Source organism: Leopardus geoffroyi, chromosome E2 (assembly GCF_018350155.1).
Source record: "Leopardus geoffroyi isolate Oge1 chromosome E2, O.geoffroyi_Oge1_pat1.0, whole genome shotgun sequence".
NCBI lineage: Eukaryota > Metazoa > Chordata > Mammalia > Carnivora > Felidae > Leopardus > Leopardus geoffroyi.
The window spans coordinates 20,274,376-20,298,603 of NC_059335.1; the positions used below are offsets into that span (position 1 = coordinate 20,274,376).

A 24,228-nucleotide genomic window follows, 5' to 3' on the forward strand; every position below is an offset into this window, starting at 1 on the left:
AGCCCACAGCCACCCTAACTTCCTTTCAGTGCTCATTTGCTGCCTCTCACCTGTCACCATCGATGTATCTCTGGAACCTGCTTATGGTCTGTTTTGCTCTATTAAAACACAAGATGGCCCTTCATCTGTTCGCTGTATCCCCAGTAGACAATAAAAATTTACGGAATGAATTTTAAAGCTTCAAGTGGCCCAATGGTAATTCAGTTAAGAGTAATTATCTGTTAATTAGGCGAACTGGAAACAAAATCAGATTGAAGAAATATTCCCGCGCCTTGCCACCAGAAGACATGCAGAACAAAATGGTGGGCAAGGAAGCGCCAGCCTCCCATCTCCCCACAGAAGCCCTGAAAGCACCACCAGGTGCTGTTGGAACCAACTTTCCAGGAGCTAACACCCAAAGGTTGACAGCAACAAAGCAAATGCCCGATGAAGAAAAAGCCAGCTTCAAAACCGGAGGAAGGGCCTTTGGCATTTCAACCAGCCCTTGGCCCACCCGCCACAGTGTGGTGGTCTTGCTTTGGGCAAGCAGCAGCCCGATTCCCATCCCCACCTTAAACCAGAGGTAACAGGGCAGACTTGACTCACAGATTACTGTGTGGTCCACTCTGACCTGTCCGGTGGGGGACCTGAAGGACCAAACTTGGAACACAGACGGAACATGGCCGGCACTGCTCAGAAAAGGAGACCACAAGCCCACAGACGCTGAGGGGAAGGGATCAGGGACCCAGCAGACCACAGACCACCTAAGGCCCAGAGGAGAAGCTGGGTGACACTAGGAAATCAGGACATTCACAACCAGTGCACTCAGGGGCAGAAAGCCACACGCATACCGAAGCAAGATGCGTGTTCAGAAACGTCCTGAGGAGACCTCAAGCCTTCACCTTGGGCTAATTTCTAGGCAAGGATTTGGAGAAAACGGGAACCTTCGTGCATCGCTGCTGGGAACGTCAAGTGGAGCAGCTGTGTGGGAAACAGTTCGGCAGTTGAAGAAAATGAACCACGGAATTACAGTATGATCCAGCAATGCCACTTCTGGGTGTATCCCAGGAAGAAGTGAAAGCAGGGACTTCAACAGAGGTTTGTACGGCCATGTTCACAGCAGCACTACTCACAACAGCCAAACGTCCACTGACAGATGAAAGGACAAACAAAATGGGGTCTATCCACACAGTGGAATATTCGTCAGCCTTAGAAAGGACAGAAATCCGGATACGTGCTGCAATGTGGGTGAGCCCTGGAAACTTCACACGGGGTGAGCTGAACCAGACACGAAAGGCCCCACGTTGCATCGTCCCATTGATACGGGGTGCCCAGAATAGGCCGAGTAACAGAAAGCAGAATGAAGGTCTCCAGGGGCCGTGGGGGCAGGGATGGGAGTTAGAGTTGCGTGGGGACAGGGTTTCCGTTCGGGGAGATGAAAACGTTCTGGAGGCGGACGGTGGTGGTGGTTATGAGCAGGGAACATTAACATCAGGCAGGGGTTGATCAGCGACCCTCGACCCTCGACCCTCGGAGGCAGGCTGCAGCTGCAAGCGAGAGGTTGAAGAGGCGGTGGGATTTGGGGGGCGGGGGGAAGGGAAAAAGGTATTCCAGACCTGCCTGGACTAGGTGCCAGGAGAGGAGTCTCACAGACTTTCTGATAAGGTCCCAATAAAAAGTCAGGGACAAAAATCCTCGGTGGCTCCCCAGTCGGGACCCCTCACTTTTGACAGCTTTGTACTTTCCCTCAATAAACTCTATCCCTCTGCTGTCTGTTGTTTGCGAGATCCTTTCTTCCACTGGGAAGCCAGGACCGGAGTCTCTCCCGCCCTCCTGTAACATTCCTGTGAATGTACTTCTGGACGCTTAGAAGAGCACGACAGGTTTTATGTGTATTTCACAACTTAAAAAAAAAAAAACCGAGAAATTCTGTTATGCATATTTTAACACAATAAGAAACACATGCAATTTTGGAAATGACTGTTAATTTTTTAGATGTAATAACAACATTCTAGTCAAGTTTCTAAAAGCCTTTGGTTACTTCACAGCCTAACCAACACCTGGTACTTTCTTTCCCTCACTTGGGGGGGTGGGGTATGAAGTGCTATTATCACACCGTGGTTTTAATCTGCATTTCTGTGAAGACTAGGGAGTTTGGGCACCCTTTCACATATTCATTACTGAGCAATTCATTAGTTAGACGTTGTGAAGTGTCTGCTCAGGTGCTCAGTCTTCTGCCCACTTTTCCACCAGGTGGCTGCAACGTTCTTCCTGATGAGTCCATCCTTCCCCATGGGGGTGCCAGGTACTTCCCCAGTGACTTCCACAGTCTCTCATCCTCTGCCTGTGGAAGTGTAAACTGGGCCTCCCAGTCTGGAACACTACTGGGCAGCAGCTTTAACTCTGCCTCAACAATTCCAGTTTTTCCTTTCTTTGTGTGTGTGTATGTGTGTGTGTGTGTGTGTGTGTGTGTGTGAGAGAGAGAGAGAGAGAGAGAGAGAGAGAGAGAGACAGAGAGAGAGATTGAGCCCTATGATAGGCCCTGTGCTGACAATGTGGCAGAGCCTGCTTGGGATTCTTTTTCCCTCCCTCCCTGTCCCTCCCCCACTCATGCACCTGTTCTCCCTCTCAAACATTAAAAAAAAAAAAAAAAAGCCCTGGGGCAACCTGGGTGGCTCAGTCAGTTAAGCATCCGACTTCAGCTCAGGTCACGATCTCCTGGTTCGTGGGTTTGAGCCCCACGTTGAGCTCTGTGCTGATAATGCAGAGCCTGGATCCTGCTTCAGATTCTGTGTCTCCCTCCCTCTCTCTCTTTCTCTGCCCCTCCCCCAATCACACTCTGTTTCTCTCTCTCAAAAAGTAAATAAACATTAAAAAAAAATTTTTTTAAAGCCCATCTGAAAAAAAAAATCAGATTATGTCTCTAATCTTGGTTATAATAAAGACTACACCCTACAATGTCAAGCTTATCTATTTCTTCTGAAAAAAACAGGGAAAGAAAGCCCTACACTAGGAAAAGATGGAAAGAAATTACTGGTCCTTTTATTCATGAAGGAGAGGATGAATAGAAATGAAGGTGGCAACTGCCCTTAAAAAAATGGATTTTTAAAAGGCGTACAGGCACAAAAATTAAACTGAAAGAGTACAAAGTAACTCTGTCCTAACGTTAAGAAAGCCAAACAAATGTGAGGGTGAAGTTGTGGGACGTTGATGTTTACCAGACACACAGACTGTCCCGTTTACGTGGCGGGGTGTGTGGGCTGTGATGGAGTCTCAGAGGCAGGAAGTCAAGGAATTTTGGGTAGAGGAAAGCAACAGTCCCACAAAGTGTCGAAGAATCCAAGTTTGTTTTTTTTTTTTCAGGTATATTTGCATAAAAGGAAGAGAAGTGAAAACGATGCAACCCGGGCTCATTCACACAACACACACAGATTGCAAAATACCAGCCTCAAGGAGTAACACCTATACATGCACCAAAACACACGCAGGAGAATGTGTCTTAACCACCACCAGAAGCGGCTCAGAGCGGGGAGATTCCTCCCACCAACAGCAGGCGGGGTGAACAAACTACAGTACATTCACACGATGGAATGTCATGTGGCAGTAAGCTTTTACGACCTACAGCCACATGCACAACACGGATGGATTTCACAAGCTGTGCCCAGCCCAAGAAGCCAGACCAGAGACATACTGCTTGACTCCCTTCGAACAAAGTACAAATCAGGGTAGAGCGATCCATGCTCTTCCAGGTCAGGGTGGCAGCTGCCCTCGGGGAGGGGGCAGGGGGTGGCACAGACTCACGCCCTCTTTCTGATTCAGGCTTGGCTTCTGGGTTCAGAAAGCCCACCAAACTACACTTACGGTGTATATACTGTTCTGTGTGTGTGCAGTCAGGAGAAAAGATAACAAAAGCTGATTTGGCAAGAGATACAGGTAAAACAATATGTCTGGCATCTGTTTTATAATATTCCACCAAAAGCAAAAAAATGGGCATTGGGGTGTGGATAAAATAAGATTCCCAAGTCTGAGAAATTATCGAAGCTGAGCGATGGAAACATGGAGACTCAGTAACCTAGTCAACTTTCAAAAAAAAAAGAGAGAAAGAAAGAAAGAAAAAATCTCGAACACTTGTGAGTTATAGTCCCCAAAAACAGCTCTTCCAAAAGGGAGACAAAAATCCACTTACAAGGGTGCCTGGTGCCTCAATCAACTGAGCATCTGACTCTTGATTTTGGCTCATTGTGATCCCAGGGTTGTGAGATTTGAGCCCTGCGTCGGGCTCCACGCTGAGCTCAGAGCCTGCTTGGGATTGATTCTCTCTCTCTCTCTCTCTCTCTCTCTCTCTCTCCCTCTCCCTCTCCCTCTCCCTCTCCCTCCCTCCCTGTCCCCTGCTCACACACACTCTGTCTCTCAAGTTAAAAAAAAAAAAAAAAAAAGTCCACTTACGGGGCTTGGCTTAAGCTTTCTTCACCGGGTGGTGTTTTAGCTCCTTCCTGTAACGTCTTCAGGCATTCCGTATGCTCTGAGTTGTCAATGCCCATTCCCATTGACAGAATTTCAGCACGAACGTTATAATCAATGACAGAAGTTTTCAGATTTGACAGTTTTGTAACGTGCACCTTGAATCAAAGAAAAAGCACATTTGCAGGAATCACACCGTGAACTTTTAAATTTTTTTTTTTTCCAACGTTTATTTATTTTTGGGACAGAGAGAGACAGAGCATGAACGGGGGAGGGGCAGAGAGAGAGGGAGACACAGAATCGGAAGCAGGCTCCAGGCTCTGAGCCATCAGCCCAGAGCCCGACGCGGGGCTCGAACTCACGGACCGCGAGATCGTGACCTGGCTGAAGTCGGACGCTTAACCGACTGCGCCACCCAGGCGCCCCGACCGTGAACTTTTAAATCAAACATGCTCTCGGTGACCCCGCGATTCACCGTGCAATGTTTGGTGCACATGGGCCTCCCTCTGCCGCATCAGAAGTCACACGTGAGATGCTTCCAGAACCTGCCCCCACACTGCAGAAGTATGGTGAGGTCTGGGGTTGGGAGGCCCAAAACTGAATCCTGGAGTAAAACCCCCAGATGAGACCAATCTATAATGCAAGGACCACACATACAACTCTTACTTTCTAACTTTCTAACTTAATTACTTGAGTATTTTCACCTCTCCTAACAAGGAGGACCCCAAGGCTCGGAGACTTTGGCGCCCAGAGAGGGACTACGCCAAGGCCCTAAGTCCCATGTTCTGGACCGTTTCCTCCACTGGGTTTTTTCCTGCGACCAAAATACTCTCATCCATTTTAATGTGGATAGAATATGAAGTTCTGCAACATCCTGATTCCTGCTGACGGGAGGTGCAGACCCAGGACCGTGCAGTCCTTTCACGGCAGGGGAAGCAGCGGGAGCACTTTCCGAAGTGAACACCGAGAACACATTCCCACCTGGGAATGGCACAGGCGCCTCTTTCCACTCGACTGGGGGCCGAGCTGGGCCGGGTGGAGAAGGAAGCAGGTGTGGGGGTCTGTCTCCCCTCCACCGAGCCACGGACAGCGCTACACTTCGGAGCTGCGGGAGCAGACGCCAGGTGGGTTTTCTGTTTTAGCTTCTTCATTTTCTCGGCTATAGTTTTCAAAATCAGTTAATCAAGTTTCCATATTTTTTCTTCTCCATTAAACAACCAGAATATTGACTATTACGGAAACTGAAGACCCCAAATCTTCATTTACCTAAACTGGCAACCTCTACCTTCTCTAGTGAAAATCATTTTCTCTTCTGAACCCCTAAATCTTACACCCAAGCTTCTTGTTGTAAGTGTTAAGGCTTTTCCAGTCTCATAAAAATAACTTCCAGTGGAACAGTTCTTAAGAACTGGATTCCTTTAAATCTTATCATCATACTAATTTAAGTCCAATGGAGCAAAACTTCAAATTGAAAAGCAGGGTTCTCAGGGTAGGAGTTCTTGTACGTGGACAGAAGCCAAGTGCTCCCACACAGGACCTAACATGTAAATATTAGTGCTCAATAAATATTTGCTGAAGGAATGAGGCAGAAACTGTAACCATAATTCAACCTACCTTTCAAAAAAACATTTTTTTTTACATGTTTATTTATTTTTGAGAGAGACAGTGAATGGGGAAAGGGGTGGGGGGGACACAGAACCTGAAGCAGGCTCCAGGCTCTGAACGGTCAGCACAGAGCCCGACGCGGGGCTCAAACTCACGAACTGTGAGATCATGACCTGAGCCCAAGTCGGACACTCAACCGAATGAGCCACCCGGGCGCCCCGAAACCTACTTTTGAAAGCCCAAGAATCCTCGACATGACCGATCCCACGTGGGGGCCACCACCACCAGTGGAGACAGAGGACTGTGAAACTGACTTAATAGTGTACAACCAAACCTCGAAAAAGTGGAATAGAATTATAAATATCAGAGACTGTCACATGGAGCAAGCATAGTTTCAAAACGCCTGTCTCCATCGTGAGTGCTGGGTTATAGTGTAAAGGATTCTCTTACACAAGAAATCTACAACCAAATTCATGACCCAAATAATATGTAAAAAACCAACTCTCCCTAACACAGAGATCCCCCAAAACCTCCATTTATTCGAGGCAAACAATTATTCAAGCCACAAATTAGAATAATATGAATAATTTCAGGGGCCCATTCAAACACAGATTTCTTTAAAGAAAAACACACACTCACCATTGGGTCGACCCACACTGTGTTTCCTAAAGCCAGTATCACTTTCGCATCATGCAATTTCCCAATGATTTTATGATGAATGTACCTAGTGATCTGAAAAAGTAAAAGAGGTAACTTATCTGAAGCTTTAAGAAAATCTCTTATCCCGTTTATGCTGCGTACTTTTGCAAAAACCTGTTCCGTGTATTTCCTTGTGCCTTCCCACCCCCCGGTGAGGGGGGGTCACAGAGGCCATGGTGCCCCTCTGTGGACAAGGGTACTGAGCCGTGGGGCTCGGTAAGGACAGTGCACACGGCACTTCTGGACTCCCAAGCTGCATGTTTCCCACTGTGGCCAAGTATCCTCTCTCCTCTGTGAACAAGTCTTCAAAGTATGGATGCCCATTTCTTTGGAAGCTCAATGAGAACGAAGCACCCTGGAATTGAGGGGCCCGGGCTTCCGTGTACCCTTTCCCAGGCACGTGGCTGTTTTTCCCTCACGCGAGCCCACGGCAGACCAGACGTGCCTGAGTACTCTCTCAGGCACATTTTACCTCCGAGAAAGCCCACCCGCCTTGGACAGCCAGGTGAGCCCACGTGGGATCAGTCTTCCGTGCACCTTCACCTTCAGTGCCTCATCCGGTCTGCGAGGTGACATGCTAGCTATTCCTCCTGAGGAGCCCAGAGGAAATGTCCCTTCCAGACTCTCTCTCCTTGACCGTCGTCCCAACCGCAGGGGAGCTACCCCGCCTGGCCAGAGAGTATCCATCACCCGGGCCCCCGGGGGCCCCACCCCCATCTGCCAGGGGGATTCCCCTGGTGCTTACACTGTTTCTTCTCGAGCTGACAGCCAATTTATTGCATAGCAATGCATATTTTATACCAATTCCAAGACCGTGAGCGCTAATGATGACGACGGTGCCAGGCAGTTCTCTGGGGCTTGGGAGCTGGCTCTGGGACAGCGGCTGTCAGCACATTCCCGCACCAGCAGGGACCCAAGCAACTGCTGCGTTAACTGGCCAGGACCAGGACGCATTCTGCCTACACTCAAATAAACCTCCATTCTGTGTATATTCTCAAAGTCAACAGGACATAAAGAGCCAAAATAGCTTACCTTTGGGTTCCATTCAACTTCGTTGTCAGCGGGTTTCACTCTGCAAACAATGAACTCCACCGCCTGCGGGGGCAGAGCGTGGAAATTTTCTGGGAGAGGCAGCAATTGGTGTCTCGTGACGAGTCCAGTCCGGCCTTCGTCTATAAACTTGACGAGGACGCTGTCCGGGCCCCAGCTGTCTGCTTTTTGGCTCATCTCCAACACCTCAACCCTGGAGAACAACAGTGGCTTCAGTTTGACACAGAGATCCCAAAGGAACACAATCTTTGCCTCAACCTAGTCATTACATCCAAAATGTATAAGAAGACCCTAACTGCACAGTTTTATTCCAAACTAGAAATAAAAATTAACTGGAGCTGTCACGAGCACTCAGAATGGCTTAATTCAAGTACGTAGAAGAATAAAAACTGGGTAGTACCGTTGAATAGAGTAAATCCCCTTATCTGACAACACCACGAAAATCAACACAGTAAGGTGAACTTTCAAAGGTTCTCATTCTAGGCTCCACCGAGCCAGCGGAGTCTGGACTGCCAACCACGGGCGTGAGCAGGTCCCTGAGGCAGACTGCCGGTGTCGGAACACCGACTGTGCCATTTACTGAGCTGAGGTCACATAATCTAGGTGACCTCGCCGGGGCTCAACTTGCTCATCTGTAACATGGGACCCACTTTACAGCTTTACAGGAATGATGTGAGTGTGCCTGTAGGGGGCACAGAGCGACGGCTCAGGAACCGGTGTGTGAGCGATACGCTGTCCTCCACGCTCTGTGCTCAGGAGCCCAGGGCTGGATAAGTCACAGGCACGGCGCCGTGCCAGGCAGCTGCGGGGGGACGCGATGCTGCCACCACCCTCCCGGCCGGCAGCCAGGCTGCGTACGTGCACACTGGGTCACATGGACACGGGTCAAAACAGGGATTCGAAACCACTGGGACAAATGCTTCCCAACTTTTAGAGACAAAATAAATAGACCTTTACCTGTGAAAAAGTGTTTTTTCTGCTAATCCATATAATCCAAATTTTTCCACCTTTTCAACAGCTGTGTTATTGCTGTTACCCTTAAAATACTCGTTCATTTCAGCATTAAGGGTTGCATAAAGATCCACGTGCTTATCAACTATACGGCCAAAGTAATGCGTTGCATTCAAAATATAAAAGGGTATTATCTGGGGGAACAAAAAGAAACAGCAAACATATCTAGAAAAAAACTCAATCTAAGCCCAAAAGGCACCTGCCGAAATCAGCACGTGACTGAAGGGCCCAAAGCAGGCCAGCAGGGAGGGAAATGCAAACGAGGAAACAGGCCAACAAACAACAGGAAACCTTAGCGGACTCACAAATAAGTGTGGTTTCACTTTAAACCCTATGGGAAGACTTTGTTAGCCTCATTACTTTAAAGCTTCATTATAAATTGTAAGTGTTCCTTTGTTTACTTAACTGCACTTTGTAAAAGTTGTTCTTAAATAGCATCCCTGGGTCTGGAGCTCTTTCTGATCTGTGTTCCGGTAACAGGCAGTATCGAGGGCCTACGGTGTATGAGGCGCTAGGGATACGAGACGAGCCATGTCCTAGAGGGACCCTCAGCAACCCACGGGCTGACAGATGTGCTGCAGCCGGCACATGAGCGGAAAGACAGCTCTGCACAGGCAAGTGTATGCAGGGTGGGCAGTGCACGAGGAGCAACGCCGGGGAGCACGTATGTTAGCAAAAGTATGGAGAAGGCGGTCTAGACACGGAGCAAAACGTCCACGTGAAGATGGGGAGTCACGAGCTACCGGCAGCAGGCACCAGGACAGAACAGTTACCGGCGGAGAAGGTGCTGCTCACTGGGAGGCAGGGGCAGGCAAGGAGGGGCAGGGTTGCCCCTCACGATCAATGTCATGGGGTTGGCAGCCCACGGCCCTCCTCTGTGGCGCCCCCGGGCTCCACTGCTGGCCATTCTCCCCCTCTCGTTGCCAACAAGCCCTGTCCTGTGCCACAAACACTTCCATGTTAACTCTGCTGCGGGGATTCGCTGGTTCCTCTCCCCGGAACAATCCTCCCCAGATCTTCTCGTGGCCGGATCCTTCTTTTCATTCGGCTCTCAGTGTAGCTGACCCCTCGGAGTCCCTCCCTGCCCACAGTTTCCACAGGCCCCTTGTCCTCCAGCATGTGTACCCAGCATACCCCCTGGGACTCTGCTGCATTTCACCTTCTCCACAGCACGTGTCACCATCTTTCTGACTCACCTGTCCACTGCAGACCCTCCCAACAGGAGGACAGGTAGCATGTCTGTCACGGGTCCCGAGCCAGCCATTCTGCAGCACCGTGGAGGAAGCTGCCTGAATAAACGCTCAGTGCTTACTCAGGCCTGCCGCCATCCCAGGCAGGGAGCCCGGCATCCCTTCCTGCATGACAGATGGCCTCTGCCAGGGAAGCCTTCTCCCCCACCATTCAGAGGCCCACTGCATGATGGCAGACAGTGACCACACGGTGGTACAGACAATATGCCCGCTATGACGTTCCGAGAGCTAAGCAGGACATAATATATACACCAACGACAGATCTTTTAAAATATGCACAACGAGGGGCACAAAGAGCGGCTCATTTGGTTAAGTGTCCAACTTCGGCTCAGGCCATGATCTCACGGTTCACGAGTTTGAGCCCCGTATTCAGGCTCTGTGCTGACAGCTCGGAGCCTGGAGCCTGCTTCAGATTCTGTGTCTCCCTCTCTCTCTGCTCCTCCCCTGCTCGTACTCTCTCTCCAAAATAAATATTTTAAAAAATTAAGAAGAAATAAAGGATGCACAAAGAAAAATGACAAACTAAATGTACTAAGATGCTAATGATGATTATTTTAAGGTGACAGGAGTAAAGAGGAGAGTTTCTTTTCCCCCATATTTCCCAATTTAGGAGCCTCTGTGTTAAGCCTCACAGATCTCAGCACACACAGTGAACAAAATCCAGGCCCCAGATGTGGCAGTCTGTGGTTATCACCTTTGCATGGCATTAGCACATCCGAAGACACATAAAGTTGGCAGAATAGAGGGGGCAAAAAGAAGCTTGTGGACCAAAGGAGGCCTCCAGAAAGGGTGACCAGCTCATCCTGGTTTGTCTGGGGCTTTCCTGCTTTCAGCACTAAACATCCCATGTGCCCAGAAAATCCCTGGTCCTGGGCACACCAGAAGGGTCCCTTCTAGTAACACCCCTGCCTGTTTTGACTCCACTCTCACCAACAGTCCTGCACAGAACTAATTCACTTTGCTACAGTCGCAGGATACAAGGTAAGGACACACAAATCAACTGCATTTCTAAATAATCAGAAAATGAAGTTTAAAGAAAAATAACATTAATGTCCAAAAACATGACCTATGAGGGATAAAGTTAACAGAGTAAGTACAAGATCAGCCTACTGAAAATTATAACACGTTGCTTAGAGAAATTAAAGATGACCTAGATAAATGGAGTGATAGCTATACCATGTAAATGGACAAGATGACTCAGTATTGTTAAGATACTTATTGTCAATTCTTCCCATATTAATCTATAGACTCAATGCAATGCCCTTTGAAATCCCATCAGGCTTCTAAGTAGAAACTAGCAAGCTGCTTTAAAAATTTTCAATGTCAGAAGGATATTAAAGATGACAGGCAAGTTGGGAAGACCTCCCTACCAGTCTCCAGGATTATTTATAAAGCTACAGTAGTCAAACCAATGTGGCACCTTACAAGGGTACACAAACAGACCAAAGAATAGAAGAAAAAATTCATAATTCACAAATATGGTCTCCTAATTTATGTCAAAGGTACTAGTGTAATTTAAGGGGAAACGAAGGTCTTTATGATAAATGATGCTAGTGCAACCATTTATCTATAAGGGAAAAATTTGCCCCTTATCCATACACCCCCCCACACACACACATTAATTTGAGATGGATCACAGACCTAAATGTAATACCATAAAACTTCTAGAATAAAAAAATAGGGAAAAATCTTTGCAATCGTAGGATAGGCAAAGATTTCTTATGGCATGAAAACCACAAAATGTAAAATAAAAAAGTGAGAAAGAAGACTTCATCAAAATTAAAAACTGCTTTTCAAGCTAGGGAAAATATTAGCAATTTATCTGACAAAGGATACCCGTAATACATGAAGAACTCTTAAACTCAACAACTCAAATTTAAAAATAGGCAAAAACATGGGCAAAAAGTGTGAAAAGAGAGTTCATAAAAGAGATACAAAGGGCCAAATGAGCAGTGAAAAGAGGTCCAAGATTATCACCAGAGAAACGCAAATAAGATTATCTGTGCAAATGCAATGGTGTGGCAAAAATTAAAGACTGAGAACACCATGTATTGAGAATATGCACCTACTGGAACTCTTGTATGCAATGCTGGTGAGAATGTAAAATGGTACCACCACTATAGAAAACTGTTTGGCGAGTTCTTACACACACACACACACACACACACACACACACACACACACAATCATATGAGCCAGCAATCCCACTGTCTCACTCAAAAAACATGAAGATACAGATCTAAAAAGATTTGTAACACAGAAATTCACAGCAGCCAGAAACTGCAAACAACTCAAATGGCATAAACCTGTGAACAGACAGGCAATCCACGGGAATCCTACTCGATAAGGAAAAAGGTGAATCTCAAAAGCATTACGCTGAATAACAGAGATAAGACTCAAAAGACTACGTATTGTATGATTCCATTACAAGAAATTCTAGTAAACACAAAGGTCTAGTGACAGAAAGCAAGTCCAGTGGCTGCCAGGAGTTGGGGTTGGGGATGAGGGGCCAGGAGAGACCTTTCTGAGGCAATAATAATGTTCATATCTTGACTGTGGCAGTGGTTACATGATTGTACATATTTCTCAAAACTCAACAAACTATACATTTAAAATAATGATTTTTACTGTATGCACACTGAACCTCAAGAGAGCAGATTAAAAGGGAGGATCTGGTTAGAGGGGTTCTGGGAAGGTGACAGTGGTGAAGTGTCATGTGTTTTGACTCTGAATCCCCATGTAAAGACAGAGCAATGAGATGGCAAAACCAAATACCGGGGGCATACTTTACAACAAAGCTAATCGACAAAATATCCCCACAGACCCCAAAATAAAAGCAGATGAGGAAGATAACAAAGGAGAAAATCTAAGTGACCTTGGGTTTCATGATGACTCTGTGGATATGCCAAAAGCATGATTCCATGAGAAAAACAAGTGGAAAGTTGGGACTTCATTACAATTAAAAACCTCTGCTCTGCAAAAGGCACTCTAAGGAGAACGAAAAGACAAGCCACAAGACTAGGAGAAAATTTTTGCAAACCACGTATCTGATAAAGGACTGGTATCCGAAATCTACAAAGAACTCTTAAAACTCAACAATTAGAAAACAGACAACCCAATTAAAAAATGGGCGAAACACCCTGAACAGAGAGCTCACCAAAGAAGACATACGGGTGACAAGTAAGCACATGAAAAGATGCCCAACATCAAACATCATCAGGGAACTGCAAATTGAAACAATTAGGTACCACTACACACCTACTGGCATGGCCAGAATCCGAAACACTGACAACATCAGCTACTGGAGAGGAGTGAAGCAACAGGACCTCTCATTCTTTGCTGGTAGGAATACAAATGGTGCACTTCAGATAACAGTGGGGCAGTTTCTTACAGAGAAAAACAGCCTTACTATACAAGCCAACAATCACATTCCTTGTCATTATCCAAATGAGTTGAAGGCTTACGTCTGCACAAAAACCTGCCCACAAATATTTACCATAGCTTTATTCATAATTGCCAAAACATGGAAGTGAGATGTCCTTCAAAAGGTGAATGGATACACTATGGTATACTGAGCAATAAAAAGAAATGACCTATTAAGGGATAAAAAGAAGCCAGTTTGAAAAGTCAAAAAAGCCAGAAAAGCCTACATAAGGTACAGTTCCAACTGTATGACATTCTAGAAAAGGCAAAAATATGAGACAGTAAAGTATCAGCGACTGCTGAGAGTTTCAAGGAAGAGAGGAAGGGTGGAGCAGGGGGGTCCTGAGCCGTTGAAGAGTTCTGTGGCACCAATGTAGAGTCATGTGTCACTCTCTGCATTTGATAACATCCACCAAATGTTCGCTACAGGGAATGAATCCTAATGTAAACTACAGACTTCAGTTAACAACTAAATGTATCAACGCTGACTCATCTATTGTCACACATGTGCCACACTAATGCAAGATGTTACTAATAGGGGAAGCTGTTGGGGTGGTATCGGGAACTCTGTATTTTCTGTTCAGTGTTTCTGTAAACTTAAACTGCTCTAAAAAATAAATATCTAGAGGTGCCTGGATGGCTCAGTCGGCTAAGCGTCCAACTTTGGCTCAGGTCACGATGTCACTGTGAGTTCAAGCCCCACATCGGCCTCTCAGCTGTCAGCACAGAGCCTGCTTCAGATCCTCTGTCTCCCTCTCTATTCCTCCCTGATTCGTGAGCGTGCACATACACGTGCTTTCTCTCTTAAAAATAATCATTTAAAAATACATAAGTAAAGTATCTATTAATTTAAACAACAACAACAAAAGAAGCAGATGAGCCAAACCCAGCCGCATCACGAAGCCTGCGTGTATCACTGTCTGTGCAGGAAGAAGCACATGCAAGAGCCTAAACACAGATGGGCCTAAACACAGGAGTCCGCAAGCGGCTACAGGTACTCAGTGAAAACACCGTGGGTGGGGGCGGGGTGGGGGGAGGGCCAGTGAGACGGGAGCAACTGAGCCTGGCAGGTTTTCTTCCATTCCAACAGTGGGTGAAGGCTGGAGCTCCAGGAAGTCTCCAAACTATCCATCCAAAGACAACAGAGATGAAGGGCCAGATGCATGTGGGAGACAGAAATGGAGCCAGGAAATCTGCACAATCTCAGAAACTATGTCCCCACCTATTTTAATTACAAGAAACAGCAGAAAAGGAAACTTGAAAATTATCAATGTTACCCTGACTCAGACATTCTAAAATTCAAGGGAAATATATTTTACCTGAAAAGGAGCTGTAGCAAAGAATTAAGACCAAATTCCATATTAAGTTATAACAAAAAAGAGAATAAGGAGAGTAACAGTCCCTACAGATAATGGGTGAGTCACTGGGAAAGATGTATCCACAACCTAGATCAAAACTGTACCCTTCAACTTGAAAACAAGCTACCTTTCCTCTTGTTAATTAAGAAAATAATGGGGAGCCGGGCTGGCTCAGTCAGTGGAGCATGCAACTCTTGATCTTGAGATTGTGAGTTCAAGCCCCACACGTGTGTGTGTATATATGTGTGTGTGTATATATGTGTGTGTGTGTGTATATATACGTATATATATATAATCCTCTCGAGAGGGAGAGAGAATATATATATATATATATATATACATACGCACATATACATACACACACACACACATACACACACGCATATATATATATATATATATATATATATATATATATATATATGTAGAGAGAGAGACATACATGATAAACAACATGTATAAAGGAACATAGACCAGAAAAACTTGGAAATGAGGTAACAGGACTAGGGAGACAGAACGGCACAAATGAGCAGAACATAGTTGCTTTAGGGAAAAGGGAAGGTAAAAAGAAGTCCTGAACTCAAGAAGAAAGGAAGAGGGGCGCCTGGGTGGCTTAGTCGGTTAAGTGTCCGACTTCGGCTCAGGTCATGATCTCGCGGTTTGTGGGTTCAAGCCCCACATTGGACTCTGTGCTGACAGCTCGGAGCCTGGAGCCTGCTTTGGATTCTGTGTCTCCCTCTCTCTCTGCCCCTCCCCTGCTTGTGCTCTCAAAAATGAATAAACATCAAAAAAAATTTAAAAACAAAAAGAAGAAAAGAAGAAGTATTAAAAAGGATTCAAAAGAAAGTGACAAACTCTTAAGTCAGCAACTTTATCTACATTTCAGAATTTCCTCAAAGGACCATGGATATCGTGAAGAGACATGTGTTATCACTGCACTATTTTTAATAGTCCCCAATGGAAACAACTTTCTTTCTGAAAGTACAACTAAAAAAAAATCCTTTGATTGTTGAGGTTGGTTTATCTATTTTCTCCATTTGACGTTGGTTTTCTAAATAAACTGGGGTCTCGAAATAAGGCATCTCATAAGGACACATGGCTACTGTCACATTAATGGTGGTACATTAATAGCGTCATAATGATTCTGCTCCTATGAATGGAATATGTTCATTAAAATGGTCATTAATTACTGGACAAAAGGATCTTCAGCAAAACTTACTTTGATGTATCCAAATGTTGGTAGAGTTTGGTTGGATAATTTCCTTGGCATGTCTATTTCTGGATTAATATGGTGTCGATCAGGACAGATCCTTTTGTCTCTGAAAAAAAAAGTAACTGGGTTACAAACAAAAAAACAGTAATTTTAATGTATTTTAAAGTATTCTGCAGGAAAATTAATCTATAATTGAAATCAGAGAACTTTTATCCCAAATACTTTAAAGTTAAGTAACCATTTTAAATACTTTAGACACTAACAACATGCACATTACTGAAAAAGGGTCCTAAAATTTAATTAACACTAAATAAACTTCAAGAGTTACTTCATTATTTCTCTAGACAGTCTGTAAATGAACAAAATGTACTTCCAAAACAAAGACCCTGAAATCAGAAATTCATCCCCACAACCCACAACAAAGGCTACTAATAACCTCTAAACCAGAAGTCACTCTGTAACCCAAACTGAGAAAACAGAGCTTCTGTTTCAAAAGTCAATATTCTGTTTAAAGGCATAATAGAAACTGCCACTAATAGCCTGTTTAATGTACCATAATTCAAAAAAGTTAATGTCAATAGCTATCTGATAGATACTAGACTCCTCCTACCCAGTCCCAGTGATCACAGATCAAGCACTGGTATCATGTCCGGATCAGGGAGAAGGCTCCCGTGACTGTTAAGATAACCATCCTCTCCGAGTTGATTTATAGTATCAACACACATGCTATCAAAATTCAGACAATGTTTCTGAAGAAACTGACAAGCGTATTCCAAAATGTATGTGGAGATGGAGCGGACTTAAAAGTCAAAACAACCTTGACGAAGAGCAAAGTTGGAGAATTTGCATACCAGGTTCCAAGGCTTGCTAAAGTATAAGCTACAGTACTTAAGAAAGTGTGGTACCGGTGTAAGAACAAAGAGACCAATGTAACACAGTCCACAAACGGACCACGTATGCTATCATCTGGTTTACGTCAAAGGCACCAACTGAGTGACAACACATTGATGTTTTAAATAAAGGCCACTGGAGCAAATGATTACCCACGTGGAAAAAAGTAACCCTTGCCCCGTACCTCACACTTTTAAACAAAAATTCTCACTCTAGATTATATACCTAAGTGTGAAACCATCCATAAAGCTTCTAGAAGAAAATATAGAAGAATGTCTTCATGACCTAGAGATAGGCAAATATTTCTTACATAAGGACACTAAACAATAGTAACCATGAAATAGTTCATCAAAATTAAAAAGGTCTGCTCACTAAAAGACTTACAATGAAAAGGCGGGCACCTGAGTGGCTCAGTCGGTTAAATATCTGACTCTTGATTTTGGCTGAGGTCATCATCTCATGGTTAGGGAGTTCAAGCCCCACCTCTGGCTCTTGGGATTCTCTCTGTCCCTTGTTCTCTCTGCCCGTCCCTTGCTCTCATAATTAATTAATTAGTTAATTAATTAAAAGTAGTAAATAAAAATTTAAAAGCACAGTGAAAAGGCAAGCCATGAACCGGGGGAAGATCTCAAGGCATATATCTGACAAAGTAGTTATATGTCGAATAAATAAACTACTCCTACAAAGCAATAAGAAAAAGAACAACACCCAATTTAAAAAATTGGCAAAAGAGGGGCGCTTGGGTGGCTCTAGCTGGCTAAGCCTCGGACTCTTGATTTCGGCTCAGGTCATGATCTCGTGATTTGAGGGATCAAGCCATGGGCTGGGCTCTGCACTGAGTGTGGAGCCTGCTTGGGATTCTCTCTTTCTCCCTCACTCTCTCTGCCCATCTCACCCACCAAATAAATAAACATTTCTTTTAATGGGCAAAAGAACTGAACAGACACTTCACAAGAAAAGGACGGTCAAATGTCCCAGAAGCATATGAAAAGACACTCCACATCATAAATTACTAGGGAAATACAAATGGAAACCACCACCCCCGCCAACACCGTGTTGTCGGTGAGGGTATGGAGAAACTCTGCTCTCCCACACACTGCTGACGGGGTCATGAACCCGTCACACACCTTGGGAAGGTTAGACAGGCGCTCACCCCATGACCCAGCAATCCCAAAGTCTACACCCAAGAGAAATGGGTGCGTGTTTCCACAAAGGGACATGTGCAAGAGTGTTCAGGGGAGTTTCATACATAATGGCCAAAAGCTGGAAACAACTGCTCTCCCATCAACAGGAAAATGGATGTATACATTGTGATATATTCATCCAATAGAGTATCGAGCCATTAAATCCACAGATAAATAAATCCACCCAATACACACAGGAACAGAGATGAATGTTGCAGATAGTAAGCTGAACGTACAATTCCATTTACATAAAGTTGGGAAACGAGCAAAATTAATCAATGTTGACATATATTTAGGGGCAGTTGCCTCCAGGGGATGGCAGATTGGGAAGGAGCATGGGGAGAACCTCTAGGACTGGGTGGTGGTGTATACTGTGCATACATATGTAAAGGTCTTCCAGCAGTAAAAGTATATCACTGTGCACTTTACTGTACATTTCAAGGTTTGAAACAAATGAGTGGCTTACTTGCAAAAACCAAAAGACTTAAGATACGGACAAAGAGGCCTTCGGGCTTTCTTATCTTCTTTGGCTTCCAGAACCCCCGCAGTAAACTCATACAGCTCCACGGGAATCTTGGCATCGGCTCGCTCCAGGTAGCGCAGGACCCCGACCGCGTGGCACGCATTTCTCTCCGTCAGCAGCAAGACAGATTTGGTTTTCTTATCTCTCTGTTCTGCAGGAGAACCCTTAAAATCGGGGGCGAATAAAGGAAGCAGGTCGTCCATCCCAGTCTAACTGATAAAACCCCGCGGACTCTGCATTTCTCATTGCACAGAAAATGCCAGGGGAATATTTAGAGATAACGAAAATTAATCAAACCTGCTCGGTTGGACTCTGAAAATGGTCAGACATGCAATACAGACGCCCACCAAAAATCTTTGGTGAGGAAGGGAAGCTGAAGTGAATCACACACGTGGCATCAGTGATGGTCAAGAGCGGTATGCAGTCGTCAGTTAAGGCTGGAGACAAGGATCCGACAACCACAGATGAGGCACAGCTCCCTGCACTGATGCTACACAGCAATTCCGTAATCGTACCTCAACACATGTCTCTACCGCACTTCACTGTGTAGGTGCCAACAAACTCCTTCCCCGACTCCCCCCCCCCAAAATGTCACAGCCCTGCGATCACATTCCAGAGAAAAGTCGTCTCCCTAAGTTTAGCTTGGCAAACGCCCCTATTACAAATCTAGGCTGCCCATCTATTTTTCACTTATCTTACAGTTTGACTTTCAGATCTCTAACATCATTGTTCACAACCATCTGTGATAGATTTCATCAGAGGCGTGCATACACACACACAAATGAGATGGTGGCCCTCAACCTGCAGCCCCAGGGACAAGGTCTGCGCTAAGGGCTGCTGCCTTCTGCCACGCGTGCTCCGGGGGCCCCCGCATTCACCTCAACACCAAAATCTTAATGGAGTTTAACTTTCATTTTGGGATTGACGTTACTAATAAATTCTCAGGAGATCTGCGAAGTGATGAGAAATTTGGAGACGAGATATTCAAATAAGCTGAAGACATGATTCCCATTGGCTCAGCAGCCTTCCCTAAACATAAGTAGAAATTAAAACACTTACCTAATACAACGTGAGAGCCAGAACTTAACTTCTTCTTCCACTGTTCTAAAACACTTTTTAAATTAAAAACCGTTTCTTTATGCATTTTCAAGCAAAATATTGAACTGCTTTCTACTACCTAAAGATGAAACCAAATAAGCCAGTTCACAGTCAAGAACATAAGCTTAAAGTTAACTGTTCCATCAATAATTACCAGTATAAAACAATTAAAATTATCTGTGAGGGTATTATCTCATCGATCCACTAATTGTAAGAACAAGATGATTGTAAGTTTAAATAAATGTATTTCTAAAATTCTACAGTTTGTATCTAAAAGCTTGCTCAACTGAAACAAACGTTATTTTACTAAAACCATTTTCCTTCCTCTTAAGTAATGCGCGCATATATAGATGTGTGTATTTATACACGTGGATATACACACACACACAGACACCAAATTTATGTGCCAACACACATCACATCTTTTCACAAGACCTCCAGTTCATCATTGCTGAAAGGTGGATATACTGATTCTTGTATTTTAATTTGTATTTGGCTTCATTTACACATTTTAGTATTAACTTATGTAGAATTAGATTAATTAAATAAATCTGTAGACAATTTATTTGCTTTTTCTAGCCATATGATGCTATCTCTTGGTGTTATTGTCTCTGGTTTTTTAAACAGAGGCTACAGAAGACGCTGGCATTTCTTCGTGAAGGGGATCCTTTTAAGGACAAAGCACAAAGCACCCTCCTTGGGGAATGTCTGCTTCCATGGAAAGGATGGTCCCACCTACTTAGCTCCTCCCTCCAGGCCCCCCCAGCACCCCCCCCCGCCGCTGTCCTTTCTCACTGCTGTCTATTCTCTGCAGCACCAGCCACCTCCTCCTCTGATAAACTTGTTCAGTTTTATTCCCCTGGCAAATATTTAGCTACCTGGTAATTCTCTGATGATTTTGAGATTCAATCATGGTTTAAACAAAAAATGCAGACATTTTATGTGTGGAAGGCTCACCTTACACACGATTTCTGTTTCAGCTACAGAACCGGTGAAGATCAAGGTCTTTTGTGCTTGACTTGGAATGAAATCTAGAGTCTGGAGTAAAGTAGAGGTTTTTTCACATTCCAGGCAAAGGTGCACTACCTGGTAACAAAAGACAGAAACAGTGTGGTTTTAAACACATTCCAGGTGCCCCAGCTTCACTTTTCATCGCTAAGTTAGGATTTTAACAGAAAACAACGTATAGAACGACAATATAAACCTAAATACACGATTATAGACTTGTGTAGATGAAAGCTGCAAAATTTTACTTTATTAAGCCATGAAATGGAGGCTACCTGCTTGTGTTCCTCGGCCCTTGACCGCCCCCACCCCACGCCCACGAGCCCGCACCTGCTGGACGCTGCCATAGAGAGCAGCCTCTTCCATGGCCGTGACCACAACGTAGGGGTCATTCATGAACTCTTTCATCAACTGTTCTATATGTCTGCTCCAATGAACTCCAACGGCAACAATCTGATGTGGTGCAGATTCCCTTTCTTCAACGTCAATGTTTTTTTTAAAGTTATCTAATATAGCGAACATCTAAAAAAGTGAGTATAATTAATTTCATTTTTATTTCAAAAGGGAATAATAGTTGGTTGACAGGAACATAAGTGGTAAAGAATTGCACACTTTCTGTTCTCAGAGTAGAGAAGGCCTTTCCAAAGAAAAGAAGCAAACTACAAAGGAGAGAATGTTAAGTATGAACAAAATCAAAACACAAACGGTATCTGGGCAAAATGCGTGTGACATATGCAACCAAGAATTAATATCCTTACATAAAAAGTTCTACGAATGGACTAGAAAAAGGTGATCCTGCCGACAGAAAATAAGCAGAGAAAACGAACAAGCAGTTCACAGAAGAACAGTAGGAGTGGCCGGTATACAAGTCAGCCAGGAAGTACAGATTACGCTCACGAGACACCATATGTAACGAGGAGACTGGAAATGAAAGCCGTACCAGGCCAGACCACTGCCGGGGGCCCCAGGGCATGTGGTGTGGTGGCGCATTGTCCATGGGAGCGTAAATCGGTCTCTGCTTTCAGAAAGGCAACTATATGACGCAGTATTCTGGATACTAGTTTTGCAAATAAGAACTGAGGCTTTAGAGGCATTCAGAAACCCTGCACAGGCCATACAGTCAGCAAGTAACAAAGCCCAGACTTGAACCTGGGGGTGTCCTTGCTCCCAAATGAAATGCCTGTGGTCATCGTGTTATGCTGTGCCCAAGAAATGCCTTCTTATAAGAATTCAGAGTCTTTGATCCATTAATCCCCTTCCTAGGAATTTATCCTAAGGGAAACACGCAAGAAAGATGTATGTTCTTTAGACACACACACACACACACACACACACACTGCTAAATGTCCAAAAATAAGACCATGTAAAAAATTATGTTACACCCACAGGACTCCCTATGTCCAGTGAACAATCGTGCGGTAGAATAATTACTAATAATACTCATGATGCTGCTTACTGGAAAATGCAAGTTATAAACTAGCCATAAAATAAGGCCTGATGTTGTTAGTTGTAGGTACTGACACAGGAATTACTCCAAAACAGTAAGAGTGATTGCTCTGAGTGTCTGACTACGGACGCTGGGGTTTTTCAAGTACTCTTCTCTGTATCCCAAATTTTCTAAAATAAAACGTATTGCTTCCATAATCGCAAAAATATCGGTATTTTAGAAAACCCCTCTGGAAAATAATTTTTGCTCTTCAAAGAGAACTTTAAAATTTCGGAAGACCATTTCAGACAAATTTTCTTTCTTCACAATGATCAAAGCTCTAAAGGGAAAACTTTTTTAGATGAACTGGCTTCCTCCCCAACTAGACGCTTTTCCAGATTCCTAAAAGCAGGTGAGACTTTCATCATATATATATCTATTTCCAAGTGATAATGGCGTCTCGATGGACACCATACTTACTTCTTCATTAGCTTCAAAGAATAATACTTCCACCTCATCCAAAATGAGGTGACAGAGTCTGAGAAATAACAAGCTCTGATACTGGAGAAGTCTCAGGAGGCTGTGCGGTGTCGTCACAATTATATCACCTACGTTTAAGAAAAATTAACACTTCAGATTTTTCACAGGTTTTTCCAACATTTCCTTTGCTAAGATGCCACACGCTTTGTAGAACTGCCGTCTAAGGACACAAAACCTTGGGTTTTCTTGCTCACGTGGGTGCGGCCCGCCCGTCCAGGCTAACACCTGTCTGTATCTGGTTAAATACCTGGGCACCCACCAGGTTTCGTGCTCCTCGAGGGCAGGGGGTGGGAGTTTAGTCAACATCTAACAGGAGATAGTCGATAAACAGTTGATAAGTGAATGAAATCATGTCGTTTTTCAGTGAAACGGCTGTAAGCCAAGAGCGCCTTCGCCCACCAGGCCCACCCGTAACCCACAGTGCGGTCTGGACCGGTGATGACTGTGGCTGCATCATCACACACGCCTGCCTGGCAGGGCTCCGCTGTGCTCTGCAGGGAAAACCAAACAGCTTGAAGAGGATGCTTACAAGCCCTTGGAAGCTTCATGTTTTTGGCTTCATCTTTGTGGAGTCCGATTGTTAACAGCACTGGGTGAAGAGGCCTGGGGGACATGCCATAGTCCCCCAGTAATTCAAAAATAAACTGGGCCTTTTTCCACCCAGGGCACACGATGACTGCCAGAGGCTGCGAAGACAAACAAATTCACATTATCTTGGACAAAAGTTAGGAATTGAACAGAGTATATGCACAGCATGCAGAACATCTCTTTCTACAGAGTAAGCAATACGTAAATTTTCTTGCTCTCTCCATTGTCATGTAGGCCAGAAAAGATATGATTAAAACAGATTTAGACACACTGACTCAGATTTTCCTAGGGCTTACACTAAGCATGTCACAAGTATTTCGTTTTTTCTTTAAAACACTCTTACAGGGTAGGACCTACTATTACCTCACTTCTCAGATGAGGAGTCTGAGGCACAGAGAGGTAAAGTTAGTTGTCCAAGGCTGCACAGCTAATACGTGGTAGCAATAGGATCTGAACCCAGGCGGTCTGGCCCCAGAGCTCCTGCTCCTAAGTACCAGGGGAACTAACTGCCCCCTGAAGGGGGCCTTGAAAAGGTTAACATCTCTTCCTTAGGGGATTAAGTTTGCTACAGCAGCGTGTGACCCCTGACCTCCACCATCCCATAGTTCTCTCCTGAAGGTGCACCACCTGCCCAACACCCTCCTGGACATACGGCGTCAATTTGCCAAAGACAAGAACAATTCTCCCCTTTCCTTTATGTAGATCCAGTGGGGGCCAGCTTCCGGGCGGCAGGTGTGAAAGGAGGCTGGCCATGGAGACATGGAGAAAGCAGAAGGAATGAGAGGCAAGACCCGGACATAATTTCTGACCAGCCAGGGTTCTATTCGAGAACAATCAACATCTCGTCCATAGGGGTCAACCACTAGCTGAGGGATGTAGATGTTTAAACCAACACATAATAACTTAGTACAGAAAAGGAAATCA

The 24,228-nt window shown here is 44.7% G+C and overlaps 1 protein-coding gene across 4 annotated transcripts in view; it reads right to left on the bottom strand.

Moving 5' to 3' along the window:
* Positions 1–24,228, bottom strand: part of TDRD12 (tudor domain containing 12) — a 72,115-nt gene that overhangs the window by 8,026 nt on the left and 39,861 nt on the right. For 2 of the 4 annotated variants that reach the window (XM_045442549.1, XM_045442551.1), the window contains exons 15-26: positions 23,246–23,402; positions 22,657–22,784; positions 21,081–21,272; positions 20,703–20,831; positions 19,707–19,824; positions 18,945–19,084; positions 18,591–18,811; positions 16,056–16,155; positions 8,752–8,939; positions 7,777–7,987; positions 6,685–6,777; positions 4,426–4,598 (exon numbers count right to left, since the gene is read on the bottom strand). In XM_045442549.1, coding sequence (XP_045298505.1) covers positions 4,426–4,598; positions 6,685–6,777; positions 7,777–7,987; positions 8,752–8,939; positions 16,056–16,155; positions 18,591–18,811; positions 18,945–19,084; positions 19,707–19,824; positions 20,703–20,831; positions 21,081–21,272; positions 22,657–22,784; positions 23,246–23,402 — 1,850 coding nt within the window. Of the gene's footprint in view, positions 1–4,425; positions 4,599–6,684; positions 6,778–7,776; positions 7,988–8,751; positions 8,940–14,174; positions 14,701–16,055; positions 16,156–18,590; positions 18,812–18,944; positions 19,085–19,706; positions 19,825–20,702; positions 20,832–21,080; positions 21,273–22,656; positions 22,785–23,245; positions 23,403–24,228 lie in introns of those variants that run through there. The other 2 variants (XM_045442552.1, XM_045442553.1) reach the window with 2 other exon arrangements.